Below are 15716 nucleotides of genomic sequence, written 5' to 3' on the forward strand. Positions count from 1 at the left end.
CAAGCTCTCCACAGATGTTGACTGGAACAGTTCCTCGAACTTCCTTTTTTATTTAAAATATTTATTTATTTATTTGAAAAGCAGAGTTACAGAAAGAGAGGGAAAGGCAGAGAGAGAGAGAGAGAGAGAGAGGAGATCTTCCATCCTCTGGTTTACTTCTACTTCCCAAATGGCCACAATGGCTGGGCCTATGCCAGGCTGAAGCCAGGAGCCAGGAATTCCATCCAGGTCTCCCATATGGGTGGCAGGGGCCCAAGCACTTGGGTCATCCTCCACTTCTTTCCCAGGTGCATTAGCAGGGAGCTGGGTTGGAAGTGGAGCAGCTGGGACTTGAACCTTTGCAGGTGGTGGCTCAACCCACTGTGTCACAGCATCAGCCCCTGAGCTTTGTATTTCAGGTTTCGTTGCCCTTAACTGTTTGGTTATAGTTGTGCTCTCAACTTGGAGGTGGTCCTTTTATTTTACTGGTGAAACTCACACAGACCCTGCCCATTTGTGGCAGGCTTGTCTGTGGCAGGCGCATCTGTGTCACGATGGGGAGAGCGCCTCAAGAAGGAAACTTGAGTGACAGAATGGGAGCTCCCCTGAGATCACAAGAGGAGGCATTTTTGGAAAGCATCACATACAACTCACAGAGACTGAAACCTGCAGAGAGGCCTGTGTCTGCTGCACTGTGGTCCAGGTTGCACTATGCATGGAAAGGAAGAAAGAAGCTTGGACAGGGACAGAGAAAAACGAAGCGACAGGCACCAAGGAAAAGGAGATCAGAAAAGAAAAAATGCAACAGATACTCATCGAACAGTGAGTTGTCGACACGGTCATTGACAACCAGGGCCTGCAGAGTGGTGCCTGTGGGACCGACTTTATTTGCAGACGCGACCACACGGCTTGGAGGAACACATGTTCTGGACCTGGCACTTCCACGGTCCTCCCATCGTCCAAGGACGACTCTGGTTATCGATCCTGAACTGAAGAGTGCTCTGAGCACACAGAGCACTTGCACCGTGTTCTGTCGCCAGGGTGACTGCCGTGACTCAGACCCTCATCTCCTGCAGGGCCTCCAGGCCCTGGCTAGGAGTCTCCTCAGGGCCCCCTTCACGTCCTTATTCCTCAGGGTATAGATGAAGGGGTTGAGGGTGGGGGTGATTATGGAATAGAAGAGTGAGATAAACTTGCCCTGCTCTTGGGAGTAGCGGGAAGGGGGCTGCAGGTACATGTAGATGGCCGGCAGGTAGAAGAGGGAGACCACCAGCAGGTGGGAGGAGCAGGTCCCAAAGGCTTTGTGCCGTCCCTTGGCGGAACGGATCCTGAGCACCGCACGGGTGATGAAGCCGTAGGACAGCAGGATGAGGGCCAGGGGCACCAGCACGAAGAATGCCACCAGCACGGCCAGTGTGGCGTCGTTCACTGCCGTGTCAGCGCACGACAGCTTGATCATGGCCGGCACCTCGCAGAAGAAGTTGTCCAGCACCTGCCGCCCACAGAATGGCAGCTGTACCGTCAGCACCACCTGAACCAGGGAGTTACCAAAGCCACTGAGCCAGGCCATGGCTACCAGTAGCAGGCAGAGAGGACGGCGCATGATGATGGCATAACGAAGGGGCTCACAGATGGCCACGTAGCGGTCCAGGGCCATGGCGGCCAAGACGACACACTCAGTGCACCCCAGCCAGTGGAAGATGGCGTACTGCACGGTGCAGCCCCCGTAGCTGATGGTCTTCCTGGAGCTGCCCATGTTGACCAGCATCTGTGGGACCGTGGTGGTGGTGTAGCACAGGTCCAAGAAGGACAGGTGGCTGAGGAAGATGTACATGGGGCTGTGCAGCTGGGGATCCAGCCGGGATGCCAGGATGATGGCAATGTTCCCCAGCATGGCCAGCACGTAGGACACCAGGAGGACCACAAAGAGGGGCAGCTCCAGCCATGGCCTGTCAGAAACACCCAGAAGGATGAAGTCCTCGGGGGGGTCCCCCAAGGCGCTCTGGTTGTCACTTCTCATGTCGAGGCATTTTCTGACACCTGAGGGAGGGAAGCACTGCTGGCTCAGTCCTGCTTCTCTCTCTGCCTCAGACACCTGGACACTTGATGGTTTCAAAAATTTCCTCCTCCTGTGACCTCAGGTGAGCACCTGCAGCAGCTTCTCTTCCCAAGACATGCAGTGTTCCGGAGCCTCGGTCCTAGGCTGTGGAACAGGGAGAGAGTCAGGGCTGATAGGGGACACCGGGTCAAACCATGTGAGGGACACATCTGCTGCAGTGTGGCCCTAGACACGGCAGCTCCATCACCACAGGCTGCTGGATGTCCCTCTCTGCAGACACAGAGACGGGAGCTGTCCACTGACCCCCGGCCTGAGTAAGGAGCACGGCCCCTGCGGCTGTTTCCTGAAGCTTGGCCTCTGCTTGGAGGCTGCGTTGCTGCCCGTGGCCTCCTGCCTGTCCCCCTCCCCCTCACTCGGCCCCAGCTGCACACCTCCAGTTGTTGGGGGGAAAGGAGAGAGGAGCTCGGGGCAGGACTGACGAGAAGCAAGTCCCGGCTGTGGTGATTTGTGACGGGTTCGTTTCTGGGCCTTGATTTGATGCTTTATGTCCGACTGTAAAACTGATGGACCTGTCCAGTTCTGATGTGGCAGTCAGCCTGCCCAAGTCACCACTGTTTGGAAACACTCACACCCCAACATCTAAACAGCAGGTAAGAGCAAATTTCCTTTCCTCTCCTGTGGTTTTAAGACTGTATACTATTTGCGTTATGTTCCCAGCATTCCCGTGAAAGCTCAGTTCTTGCCTGTAGGACGGATCTCCCAGAGCCTGGCCCGGTCCCCGCCTGCTCAGGACACTATTAGTACAGTCAGCGGGGGCAGGGAAAAGCCAAGATTTCTTCTGGGAGCCTGAAGTAGGGTGGGAAGGGAGACAGACACTGAAGGGCAGACGGAGGGGAATGAGCACCTGATCATGAACTCAAAGTACCAGTGCTTGCCAGAGGGGGCACTGCGGTCATGGTTTCACATGCCTTGACCTCCTTGCCTTGGTGAGCCTAGCAGCTAAGGGAGGCTGAGACAGGCTATTCGCACAGCAGCAGGACAAAGGCGTGCTCTTCTCTCAGCCTTGCCTCTCTCTAGCTGCCCGTGACACGGGAAGCAGCAGATGGCCAAGCCTAGTTGGGCTGTGGAAGGGAAGCTGGGGGGAAGGGGAGTGGTAGAGGATATTCCAGGAAGAAAGGTTTGGGGGGAGGAATCTTGTGGTCTTGTAATCATGCCATGCACCTCATCAGCGTGTACCCACAGTGTGTACACAGACACATGCACACACGTGGTACCATGCACAACTCCTCACACAGACACACACACACGGTACCATGCACACTCCCCATACACATGCACACACACACATGTGGTACCATGTGCACTACTCACACAGACACACTCACACACGTGGTACCATGTACTCTCCCCACACAGACACACCCACACACATGGAACCATGTACCTCCCCACACAGACACATGCACACGTGGTACAATGTATATTCCCCACACAGACACATGAACATATGTGGTATCACGTACACTATCCACACAGATACATGCACACACATGGTACCACGCACACTCCCCACACAGACACACACACACACACACACACATGGTATTCACACTCACACACAGGTCTTCCTACTTGCAAAGCTGGAGGTGTCCAGCCCTGACTTTCTTGGCCTGGGCCTTACCCCCTGCCCTCCAGCCCTTCCACTGGGATCCCTGTTCAGGGCGTGGCCTCTACTGTCATGTTCCTCCTGCCCGGATGAGACACCCTGTGCTATCCTCGAAGCCCAGCCCCCCCACAGCCTCTATCCCTGTGATAGAGAACTGTCTGTCCCATTTCTGTCCGTCCTCCCTGAGGTTTGCTGAGGGAGTCCCTTCGGGTGTGGCAGCAGTTGTCACGTCCTCCGCCATGCAGGAGGGAACTTCAGATCCCACACAGTCTGAGAGGTCCCTGGGAGGAAGCTGTGAGACGGGCAGTTAGGAGCTCGGCTGAGGGTTCACTGCCGATCAGCCTGTGACCCTTTCTTCAGCCTGAATCCCGACGCGTGGGAACCAGGCTGAGGCCATAGGAGGCTGGCCCCTGGGAGGCTGGCCCCTGGGGGTGGGGACATTGACCGGTGTTCTTTCTTCACAGGAAGAGGAGGACGTGCTTTGCTCCTTGTGTGTTTGTATTTTAGTCCTGGTCCAGGGCACGCACCCTTAGAAGCTCTGACTGCGGTCACCTCAAGATGCTGACTGGCCCCAGGGGAACTCTGCAGGGCCAGGTGGGGCTCAGTCCGGGCGAATCTCAGCACCTGCTTCTTCCCGCAGTCCATGCCAGCTCCACCCGGGGCCCTGCTCGTCCCCCAGGAGCTTGTGAGCCACATCCTCCTGCTGCAGAGGCCCTCTTCTCACGGTCCTGAGTCCTCCTGGCCTCCCTCCGGAACCCCCACACCCAACCCCACAGTGGGCCAAGGGCTGATTCCTCAGGACACCTGTAAAACGCTGAGTGTGGGGGAGTGGCCAGTGCTGACCAGGCTTCCGCCACTGGCTCGGGTACTGTGGGCAGCTGTGGGGACAGGAGTCACCTGACCTGCCAGAGGTGGGGTGTGAACCACCAGCGAGCCCGGGTCCAAGCCCAAGTCCCCACTCTGAGAAGCCCCAGCTGGCCTGGGCTGCATGCCCCACAGTGGGGAAGGAGACCTGAGTCCTGGCCTCGTGGATGCTTGATGATGGTTAGTTCATGAAGCAATGACTGGCTTTGGCAATGCACCTGGGCCTGACCCCCTCAGCCCCTCAGGTTTTCTTTCTGGTGCTGACGGAGGGGAGGGGAGAAGCGGAAGAGGAGCCCGGGCCTTGCAGGGATGAGCCCTGGGACCTGAGGGAGGACATGACTGCATGCTGCACAGCCTGGCTGGAACGGGGACCCCTCCTCACCCACACCCCATGGCCTTGTGAAGTGGCCCGGGCTTTTCCCCATGCTGCTCGGGCCCAGCTCCAGGCTCACTGGCTCAAGGGACTTGCACTGTTTATTCGTTCCTTTCCTCGTTGCACAGCTGCGTTGGGTCAGCTTTGCTCTCACAGCAGGGATGCAGCAGCAGGAAAGAGGCTCAGGCCCCCGTGCCCTGGGGAAGAGCTTGTCCACCTGTGTGTTCGGGGGTGGCCTGCTCTGCCCTGGCCGTGCTTCCCAGCTCGAAGGATACAATCTGACCCAGGCTCCTTGATGCATGGCTGTTACTCCCTGCACACCTGCCTCATGTTGGCCCCATGTTCCCCCGCCCCAGTGTTGAGGGGGCCACAGCCTGGCTGAACGCTACTCACAGTGCATGTCCAGCTCGCCTGGAGCTGAGCACTAACCACTGGCCTCCGCAGCCTGGGCTCTGGCAGAAGGCTCAGGAGTGGAGGCCTTGTTGCAGCTTGGGCGGCTGTGGTGTGAGGCGCCCTGAGGGACAGAGCCGCATTCCAGGCAGACACAGCCCTGTCGCTCTGACACGGCTGCTGGGGCAGTGCCTTACCTGAGCCCGGCACTCAGAGCCAGTGTCGAGAAGATGCTGCCCTTGGTCGCAGCTTCGGGGAGACTGCGGCTTTCTCTGCAGCTCACGGATCCTCTGTCGCTGGAATGGCAGCAGAGGCACTCGGGCAGCAGAGTGAGCTCACCACTTATGTTGTGGAGGTCAGTTCTGGGGAGCAGCTGCCCCTAGGGGCCACGACTTGGTCCTCTCGCCTCCTCTGAGGCTCTGCTCTGGGGCCCCAAACATCCAGAGGGAAGTCTCCCCCTCTTCTGGCTGCGACTTCATCCCTGATGCTTTGCTTAATTAGTGTCTGAGGGGTTAGATGGCATCGGAGGCAGCGTGTGAACCAGGGACATTGGCAATTAATGGGAACTCCTGGAAGATCAGAGAAAAGGACCACAAACAAATAAATAAATAAGAGGACCCCATGTTTTCTTTTAACTCTTTAAAGCAGGGGTGGGATTAAAGCAGAGTGGACAAGAGCTTGTGCAGCACATGGCTCAGAGCGTGGACCCTGCCACCCCCATGTGTCCTGAACAAGTCCCCTATCCTTTCTGTGGCTCCCTGGCAGTCCTCCAGATCCTGACTTTTGTGACTTCTCTGGGTGACACGACTGGGTGTTTCCTGGCCACAGCCCCAGGTTTCAGAGAAAGGACAAGTCCTTGGACAGAGAGGAAGAGTGGAGTAAGCAGCTGAACTCCCGCGAGTGCTTGAGGAAGGGAACCGCCCAGCCTTGGCACCTCCTGGGTTGCTTTTTCTGGTCCAGGTCCCCAAGGACCAGTCTTCAGGCCCTGGCTTCAGATTTCCCGGTGGGGTGGGGAGAGAGCAGGAGTGAGGGCTCCATTTTTCCTCTCTGGGGTTTTAGGAAGTCTGTCTGAGACTCAGGGAGGGCCATGAGAACTCCTGGGCCTGGCTCCAAGAAGCTGGGGGCTTCCCTGAGTGGGGAGGAAGAGGGTGGTGGCTATCCTGCTGGAGGAGGTGGACGGGTAACCAAGGAGCCCGAGGATGGAGCACACAGGGTGGCAGACAGTGCCTGTCACGACTGACCTTAGCATGTGAAACATTGTGATTTGCAGGTCACTTGAGACTATGGCTCTGAGCTACAACTGCCAGCTACTCTACATTTCTGATGCCTTAGAACCCCTAGAGGATTTTCCAGGACAATAAATGTATCATCTCTTCTAGACATGTCTGTAACCACGACTGCCTAGGCCGGTGTCCTGAACTGACAGCCGTCCAGTGCTCCCAGGCCATCCAGAAGAAAAAGCAGATAGTGCTGCTCTTCCCAGCTGTCGTGCAAGTCATCTCTGGCCACACCCCATCACCCATCCTGTCTAGAATCAAATTAAATAGGTATCTAAATACAGATAAGAAATTAGTTCAACAGATGGGTGGAAAGCCCCTTAAATAAGACTTTTTCTTTTAAAAATAAATTTTATTGGGTATATTTAAGATATGCAACCTGATTTTATGAGATGGTTACTACAAACAAGTTAACACATCCATCATCTCAGTGGTTACCTGTTCCTCTCCCCTACAGAAAAAGCAGCTATAAGGTACTCACTTAATTTTTAAAATTATTTTTATTTACTTGTAAGGCACAGTTAGAGAGAGAGAGAGAAAGAAAGAGAGATAGAGAGAGAGGAGAAAAGAAGGAGGAGGGAGGGAGGAAAGGAGGGAGAGAGAGAGAGAGAATCTTCCATCACTGGTTCACTCCTCAGGTACTCCCCTGTAAGATGCAGGCACTCCAACCATCCCTCTTTGCCCACGTTTGATACCAGGTTATGTTCTCTTACTATTAGGTTGCATGAATTCTTTATGTCAATATATGGTATACAAATATTATTTTCCTAATCATGTCACCTTCTCACTTTGTTAACTGTTTCTTTTGCTGTCCAGTCTTTCTAGTGGGATGCTGTCCCTACCACTCAAGGGAAGTTTCATTTTTACGCTGTCCCTATTCTGGAAATGCACACGACCCACGACTCTGCAGAGATGTGAGGTGGGGACCACCGTGGGGTGCGGGGTGTTTCTGGGCAGACTTAGGGTCTCTACTTGCCTTTCTCCCTCCTTCTCACCTTCTTCGTCCCTGGAACATGCACTCCAGGCCTTGAACTCGGGCATGTGTGGGTGTTCTTCAGTAGATCCCTGCGTGCCCCTGGATGGTACACACATGTGTAGGGAGGCGTGCTCTCCTACATGACAGATTCTATGATAGGGTATAAATCCAAAATGTAAGTACACAGGATTAGCTTTTTTCTATTTCTCATCTGTCTCTGCATTTTCTATATATTTTAGGATACGAATCTGGACATCACATGGATGGTTACTTTCTTATTTAATAAGAAGGAATTAAGCAGAAGAAAAGCAGCTTTTGCAGCTACGTAAACTGTATCAATCACGACATCATCAAAGGCAGCAGTGGCTGTGGATGCACAGTGCTGGTCTTACCAAGGACTGACTTCTTGTGCTGAAAAACTCACCCAAGATAAATGACAGGTAAGCATGTGCCATATTAATTCTTTGCCAATTAAGGATCATTTTCACTGCTAGGATTCATCAAGAAGTGATACAAATTATATAAGAATGATATATTTATTCGATATTAGCTGCACGTAAAGTTATAGTGTATGTCAGTCACTGCAATATGCGTCCGACTCTGTTACTGTTCTTTCCATGGGCTGGACGAGTGCACTGTGCTCTGCAGCGTCCAGCCTCCGTCCACAGGTTCTAGTCCTCCCCACGGCAGTGATCTCTGTGTGCAGAAGTCCCAGCCAGTCTTGTGCTGCAGCTTCCACACAAGACTCTGGCTTCCTCCTTCCACCTCATGGATCATCTGTCGACGTCCTGAGCCTTGCAGCCCGTTGCTCTTGCTTGTTCTGGACTTAGCGAGTACTTCTGATATTTTGAGCACAGTACTGGGGAGGCTGGCTCAGTAAGTACCCATTTTTCTTTCTGATAATGTTGTTTTCCCAATTTCTGGTATCAGGGAGCAAGACCGCTTCTGTCATCTTTTGTTCTAAAATAATTTCTGAAACCCCCTCAGGGGAGTGAATCAAGTAGCACCTGGACACTGAGACAGGGGCCATCATTGTGAGGATTCAGGTGAAGCTGCCACCTGTGATGCAGAATCCCAAACGGGTGCTGGTTTGTGTCCTGGCTGCTCCACTTCCCAACAAGCTCCGTGCTAATGGCCTGGGAAAAGCAGCTGAAGATGGCCCGAGTGCTCGGGCCCCTGCACCCGCCTGGGAGACTGGGATGAAGCGCAAGCTGTTGTGGCCATCTGGGGAGTGAACCAGCAGATGGAAGCTCGCTCTTTGTCTCTCCTGCTCTCTTTAACACTTTTAAAATAAGAAAGAATCTTTAAAAAAGAGAGAGAGAGAGAGAAACGCCTGAAAGTCGGTGCTTGCGATCCTGTAGGAGGCACGCGGCAACTTTTCACCTTTTTTCCTACCAGGGGCCTGCCAGGCAGCTCCCCGCCCCACACCCTTCCAGCTCAGAAAGACAAGTATCCCCTCACCCTCAATGCCACAGGAAGCTCACTTTACCTTCCCCAGCCCCCCACAACGGGACTTTCTTTTCTTTTTTTTTTTTTTTTTTTTTTTTTTTTTTTTGACAGGCAGAGTTAGAGAGAGAGAGACGAAAAGGAAGGTCTTCCCTCCGTTGGTTCACCCCCCCAAATGGCTGCTATGGCCGGCGCGCTGCGCCAATCCAAAGCCAGGAGCCAGGTGCTTCTCCTGGTCTCCCATGGGGTGCAGGGCCCAAGCACTTGGGCCATCCTCCACTGCACTCCCGGGCCACAGCAGAGAGCTGGCCTGGAAGAGGAGCAACCGGGACAGAACCTGGCGCCCCGACCCAGACTGGAACCCGGTGTGCTGGCGCCGCAGGCGAAGGATTAGCCTAGTGAGCCGCGGTGCCGGCCAACAAGAGGACTTTCAAAAAATGTCCTGCATGGCAGAGTGCAGAGAAGAAAGCGGGGCCGGCGCCGGTCCTCGCAGCCATCCCTGCGCGTCCACCCGCGCGTTTTCAACCCCGACTTCGGGAGAGTCCAGGCTTGAGAGCGATGCTGCAGGGATGCAATAAGCAGAGAGGTAGAGATACATAATTTTTTTTTTTTTTACGATTTTATTTATTCGAAAGGCAGTTACATACAGAGAGGCAGAAGCGGGGGGGCGGGGGGTGGGGGACGCACTCTCCCGTCCACGGGTCACTCCCCAGATGCCCACTTCGGCAGGGCCGAAGCCCGGAGCCAGGCACTCCGCGCAGCCCACGCACGCGGGCTCTGCGTCCTGGGCCGCCGGCCGCGAAGCTGCGGGGTGACTCCCGCCTACTCCCCGGGCACGCCTTCCCACACCCCGACGGACCGCAGCCGTCGCGGGGCGACCGGCCGCGCGGCGCACTCGGCGGGAGTTCCCCGGGAGCGAGGCCCTTCCGGTCACACTCGCGTTCCGGGGGCGTCGGAAACGATTCCTGCAGGCACACGGCAGGGCACACTGCAGGGCACGCGCCGCGCTGCCGAGGCCCGGGAAGACGGCGAGCCACACCCCCGCCGGCCCTCAACCCGACCCCTCACGCGCCAGCTGCTCGGCCCCGCTGGAAACCCGCGTTTTATCGTCCAATCCCAGCGCTTGACACGGACCGGCGCCGCCACCCCCCAATCCTAGTGCGCGACACAGACGGGCCTGCCATCCACTCCTGGAGCTGGAGACAAGCGGGTGTTTCCGTCCTCCAATCCCGAGGCTTGACACGGGCAGGGCTTACCATCGCTCAATCCCAGCGCTTTTCCGTGACCTCACTTGGCTGCGACGCTGTCCCGCCCCTTCCTGTGCGGAGGCGCAGTGTGCGCGCGTCGGTGCCTTGCCGGTCGCTCGTCCTGGGGCCCCTCCGTGTTTGCTGCAGGGAGACTCAGCCTTGGGGGTTCTCGGCCTGCGCGCTTGTCTCAGCCCCTCAGACTTAGGCACTTGGAGAGGCCGCGGGGCCCTCGGGTTCTCGGGTGTCCGGGCTCAGGTCCTGCTGGGCGGAGCCCTTGGTTTTGGGACCCCCCCGCGTTTGGGACGCGGCACTCCAGAGTGATTCCTGTGGCCAGCGGCGGCAGAAGCAAGCGCAGTTAACCCGTGTTGGTGCTGGGGCTTCTGCAGGAGAAATGGGGGGGGGGGGGAGTCACCAGGCTGTGGTTCCCAGGAAGCCGCTAACGTAAAGATTTCACCAACCCCAGGAAGCGGCTTTTAAACACTGCCATGTACGCCTGTCACTCTGTAGAATATCGCGATGACGATGGCACCTGCTGGGCCCTCAGGCCGGGCTGGCCAGTTGTCAGGCGCGCCTGCTTCTCACCTGTCAGTGTCACACTCAGCTCCCAATGGCTTGTTCCAGACTTTCTGTTACTTCTGAGACTCCCTTCAGTCCCTGTAGCACAGGCAGCTGGCCTGCTTAGGGGTTCTCGTGGACTGTGGACAGGAAGCGCTGTCTAGTGATGCCCAAGCCTCAGGCTGTAAGGGCACAGGCTACAACCCTGAGGGGAAGGGGCATCTTCATCTGCCTGGGCAGCTGTAAGGGTTCCGGAGCGCTGGGATCTTCAACAGTAAACCCTTATCACAGCTCTGGAGACGGAATCCAGCATCAGGCGCTGGCACGTTGAATTCCCTGGTGACAGCCCAGTTCCTGGCATCCAGAAGCTGTCAGAAAGTGGCAGGGGCAGGGAGAATGGCGTTCCTCATTTCTCATGTAAGAGCCCCAGTGTCACCATGAAGGACTCTCCTCATGACCCCATTACCTCCTGAAGGCCCAACGGGGCCGGCCTCAACCTCGGAATTCTCAGGGGCAGGACATATTCATCTGAGAATCATTCTAGGAAAACCACCAATGGCTGAGATAGACTCGACTCACTACAGTTTATAAACTTGTGTTATCAAGCCTAGGAAAAGTAGTCATTGTACCTAGAGTGTAACCAGGCAGAGCTAAACAAACACTTGTGGCCTTTACAGCCGAATAACAACTGAGGAAACACATTAAATGGTCACTCAGGAGGACTGCTGAGCACTTACCAAGTGGCAGAGACTCAAGGCAGTGGAAGCAGAGAGGTGAATAAAGCTGCCCTGGTCAGTGTTAAGGTCTGTGCAGGTTCTGCTGCTGCTGTCTGTTGGTTGCCTGTGGACTGCAGACATTTCAGGGGGATTTTCTAGGGCAGTGAATGCATCGGTTTGCTGATGTCAGGATCGTAGTCTTTTGTTTGAGCTAATCCCTTTCCTTTATAAGCTGGTCTCCTATTTTTATTTATTTGATGTATTTTTAAATATTTATTCGAAAGGGAGAGGGAGAAAGATAACTTCCATGCACTGGTTCACTCCCCAAGTGCCCTCAACAGCCAGAACTGGTCCAGGCTGAAGCTAGGATCTGGGGCCCCACCCCAGATATCCCATGTGTGTACTTGAGCCGTCAACCAGTGCCTCACAGAGTGCACATTAGTAGGAAGCTGGGATGGAGTGCAGAGTCAGGACTGGAACCTAGGGGTGCGGGTGTTCCAAGCAACAACTGCTCTGCCAAACACCTGCCCCTCCTGTGGGTTTCACAGACTGAGTTTGTTGTTGATGCTCAAGATGGTTGTTTACCCCCAACAGTCATCTGTGACGGTCTGAGCAGCCTGTTGGCTTTACTCTTTGATAGCTCTCTTTGGGAGTCCATGCTCGTTAGTTCCAACAATTCCTGTCTGAGAAATAACCCCCTACTAATGTCAGGGATCTCACCAGAGTATTTCTATGTGCCTTCCTCACAGAAAGCTACATTTCAAAAGCTGCAAGTGGGATTTGTCATAGTTTCATATTTTCTGTGAAAAAATTAAACTTGCATGATTCTTGATAAGAGCCAGACTTGCCCTTTGAATCTAGTTTGGATAAGCTGAGGGAGCTCTGATTTCCTACTCTCCCAGACTGTCTTCTCCGCCCTAAGGGTGAGAGAGGGATTGGGCATGACCCCTTTGAGGCAGATGCCTCGCGTTTTCTTCCATCCCTTAAAATGCTGTCTGGGAGTCAGTGTCTGCTTATACACATGGAGAAGTGAAGGCATTACAGAAAAGAGAGGCTTGAATCCAGCTTTTGGTAACATTTGCTCTCAGGATGGGTAGATCACAAGATTTTTACTTCAAATTTCTTGGTGAACTGAAACCTTTCTGCTTTTCTTTGTTATGAGAGCAAAAGTAGATATGACGTGGCTTTGGTAGGTGCAGGAGTCAGATGCAACAGAGACAACTGTGTTTCTTGATCACCAATAAACGGGACTCTCTTTGTACTTAGTTAGCCCTTTGTTCAGATCTGAATGTAATCATTATTCCACATTAGCTATGTCTAAGGCATTTAGAGCCTAATGTTTATTGGTCAGTGTAAAATGAAGAGAGCTGTCTTATCTCTCAAAGCATTAAGTGGAATAGAAATATTAGACAACTACATGTGGTAGCTCATAAATGTATAGGAAATGTAAACTCATGCAGTCATATTTGTCCTAAATTGGGAGCAGTGAAGTAATTTGTTACTTTGAGATTCTCAAAATGGCCACAGATGGGTTGTGAGGGCTTTGATGATGTCAAGATAAGATGGATTGTAGGGTGGCAGGTATTTGAAGAAGGAGAGGTTAAAATGGTTTGAGTTGGAGACATGATAAATCCAACAAAGGTTTATTTAGAAATCTTATTGGAATCTGTTAACATTTTTAGCAAATTTTCTCTAAGGGCATCTGGTGAAGGGGAGCAATTGTAGGAAGGGATTTTTTAAAAAAAGATTTATATATGTATTTGAAAAAGTCACAGAGAGGCAGAGGCAAAGAGATGTCTTCTATCTGCTGGTTCACTCCACAGATGGCCAACGGCCAGAGCTGGGTTGATCCGAAGGCAGGAGCCAGGAGCTTCCTCTGGGTCTCCCATGTGGCTGCAGGAATCTAAGGACTTGGGCCATCTTCTACTGCTTTCCCAGGCCACAGCAGAGAGCTGGATTAGAAGTAGAGCAGCCAGGACTCGAACTTGTGCCCATATGGGATGCTAGCACTGCAGGCCACAGCTTTACCTGCAGCCAGGGCTTGATCCGGCATCCATGTGGGATGTTGGCACGGCAGGTGGAGGCTTAGTCCACTATGCCACAGTGCCAGACCTGTTGCAAGGAATTTGAAAAGAGGGTGCTGTTCACCTGCATAGTTGTATGGCCTCTGCAGCTCACTCTGTCTGTGGAGAGTGCCAGGAGTGAGCACAGTGTCACTGTTTGATTTTCCAGAGAATGCGCTTTCTAGTCAGAAGCTAGTTCTGTAGACATCAGGGAAGTTGATGTTGGGAAATGGGAGCTGTTTCCTTGGAGCTTGTGGATACTCGTTTGGAGAAGCAGACATCCAGAAGTAACTGACGTGAGTGTGGCTGTTGCAGGAGACAGACTGAGATCTTGCGACTTTCTAAGACTTCACTCCACCCTGGACCATAGGACCCTCTTCCACGCTGCCTTCACATCCTTGTTTCTCAGGGTGTAGATGAGTGGATTGAGCAGAGGGGTGACGACGCAGTAGAAGAAAGACATGAACTTGGCTTGAGTACTGCTGGCAGGGGGCTGGAGATACATGTAGATGGCTGGCCCAAAGTACATGACGACCACTGCCAGGTGGGAGCTGCAGGTGCTCAGTGCTTTGTATCTTCCTGTGGCTGAAGGTAACTTCAGTACAGCCCTCGTGATGAATGTGTAGGAGATGAGCACGCACACGGGAGCCAGCAGTGCAAAAGGGACAGCTCCCAAGGCCAGGGACAGGTTGTTGGCAGTCGTGTCCCCACAGGCCAGCTTGATCAGAACAGGTACCTCACAGAAGAAATGGTCCAGGGTGTGGTGACCACAGCGGGGAAGCTGTAGGGCGAGTGTGGCTTGGAGCAGGGAGTTGGCCAGGCCACTGAGCCAAGTTGTGGCTGCCAGCTGCATACACACCCGGGGACGCATGATGAGCATGTACCGGAGGGGCCGGCAGATAGCCATGTAGCGATCCAGAGCCATCACGGCCAGCAAGGCACATTCGGTGCAGCCCGTCCAGTGGAAGAGGTAGGCCTGTGTGATGCAGCCCCAGGCAGTGATTGTCTTCTCTGGCCCCCAGAGGTTGGCCAGCAGCTGTGGCACAATGGCGCAGGAGACACAGAGGTCCAGCACAGACAGGTTGTCCAGGAAGAAGTACATGGGGGTCTGGAGTCTGGGCTCTACCAGGGAAAGGAGGATGATGGAGCTGTTTCCCATCAGAGTGATGATGTAGGAGACCAGGACCACCCCAAAGAGAGGAATCTCCAGCCATGGATGCTCTGAGAAGCCCAACAAGATGAAGGTGCTGGAAAAACTCACATTTTCTCCTTCCATGATACCACCTTGTGTATGGTTGGACAGAAAGAAAGTTTTGAAGACAAATGTAAAGACTCGCATTTCAACCACTGCAAGGCCACATTCCCCAACCTTCAGCTATGTTAGGAGAAGCTCTGTGGTGCTGGGATGATCATGTGTAATGCTTTCCTGGTAGCAGACGTTGGAGTAAGAGGGAGCAAGCCGGAATGTCCTAGTCAGGAGCAGAAATTCTACATGGAGCCCAGTCCTCTCTACTCACCTGGGACTCTGTCCATATGAAGCCTGACTCTCTCCTCTCTCTCTCATTGTTATCTTTCCCTCCCTGACTGCTCTTTTTTCTCTTTCCTCACCTCACTCCCTAACATTTCCTTTCAGCCCCGTTGGGTGAAGGACACTCGGGTGCTCAGAGGGACAGAGGTTGGGTTTGCTATTACAGCCGCATAACTGTGGAGTATTTCTGCAGGGCAGAGACCATCAAATGAGTTTAGTTTATGCAATATTCCTTCTTGCCTGCTCCACTTATTAAAATGGTAAATACAAGTAACATAATATTTGCTGTGTTAGCCACGTTTAATTGCATAGGTGGTTCATTCATGCCATTGTGCCATCCTGACCACCACACATCTCCAGAATCTGTATTTAAATGGCAAGTCTCAGACCGTACTTTTCAAGAGCAACTGCCTGCTGTTTGCTCTCCCTAGAGCCTGGCATCTACCATTCTGCTTTCTGTGATGCCGACTGCCCTCAGTGCCCGTTATGCGAGTCTGCCCTTGGCTTGTTTCACTTCCACAGTGTCAGGGTTCACGCACACTGCAGCATGTCAGCCCTTCCTACCCTTCCTAGACTG

At 53.7% G+C, this 15716-nt stretch overlaps 2 protein-coding genes across 2 annotated transcripts; both read right to left on the minus strand.

The window, feature by feature from the left end:
* Positions 1–1042: 1042 nt before the first annotated feature.
* Positions 1043–1999, minus strand: OR2B11 (olfactory receptor family 2 subfamily B member 11). Its single transcript, XM_070075764.1, has one exon. It carries the CDS (start codon positions 1997–1999, stop codon positions 1043–1045), a length of 957 nt encoding a protein of 318 aa, XP_069931865.1.
* An 11961-nt stretch (positions 2000–13960) lies between these two features.
* Positions 13961–14887, minus strand: LOC100354909 (olfactory receptor 2G3-like). Its single transcript, XM_070075737.1, has one exon. It carries the CDS (start codon positions 14885–14887, stop codon positions 13961–13963), a length of 927 nt encoding a protein of 308 aa, XP_069931838.1.
* Positions 14888–15716: the final 829 nt, after the last annotated feature.

This window comes from Oryctolagus cuniculus, chromosome 6 (assembly GCF_964237555.1).
Source record: "Oryctolagus cuniculus chromosome 6, mOryCun1.1, whole genome shotgun sequence".
Lineage (NCBI taxonomy): Eukaryota > Metazoa > Chordata > Mammalia > Lagomorpha > Leporidae > Oryctolagus > Oryctolagus cuniculus.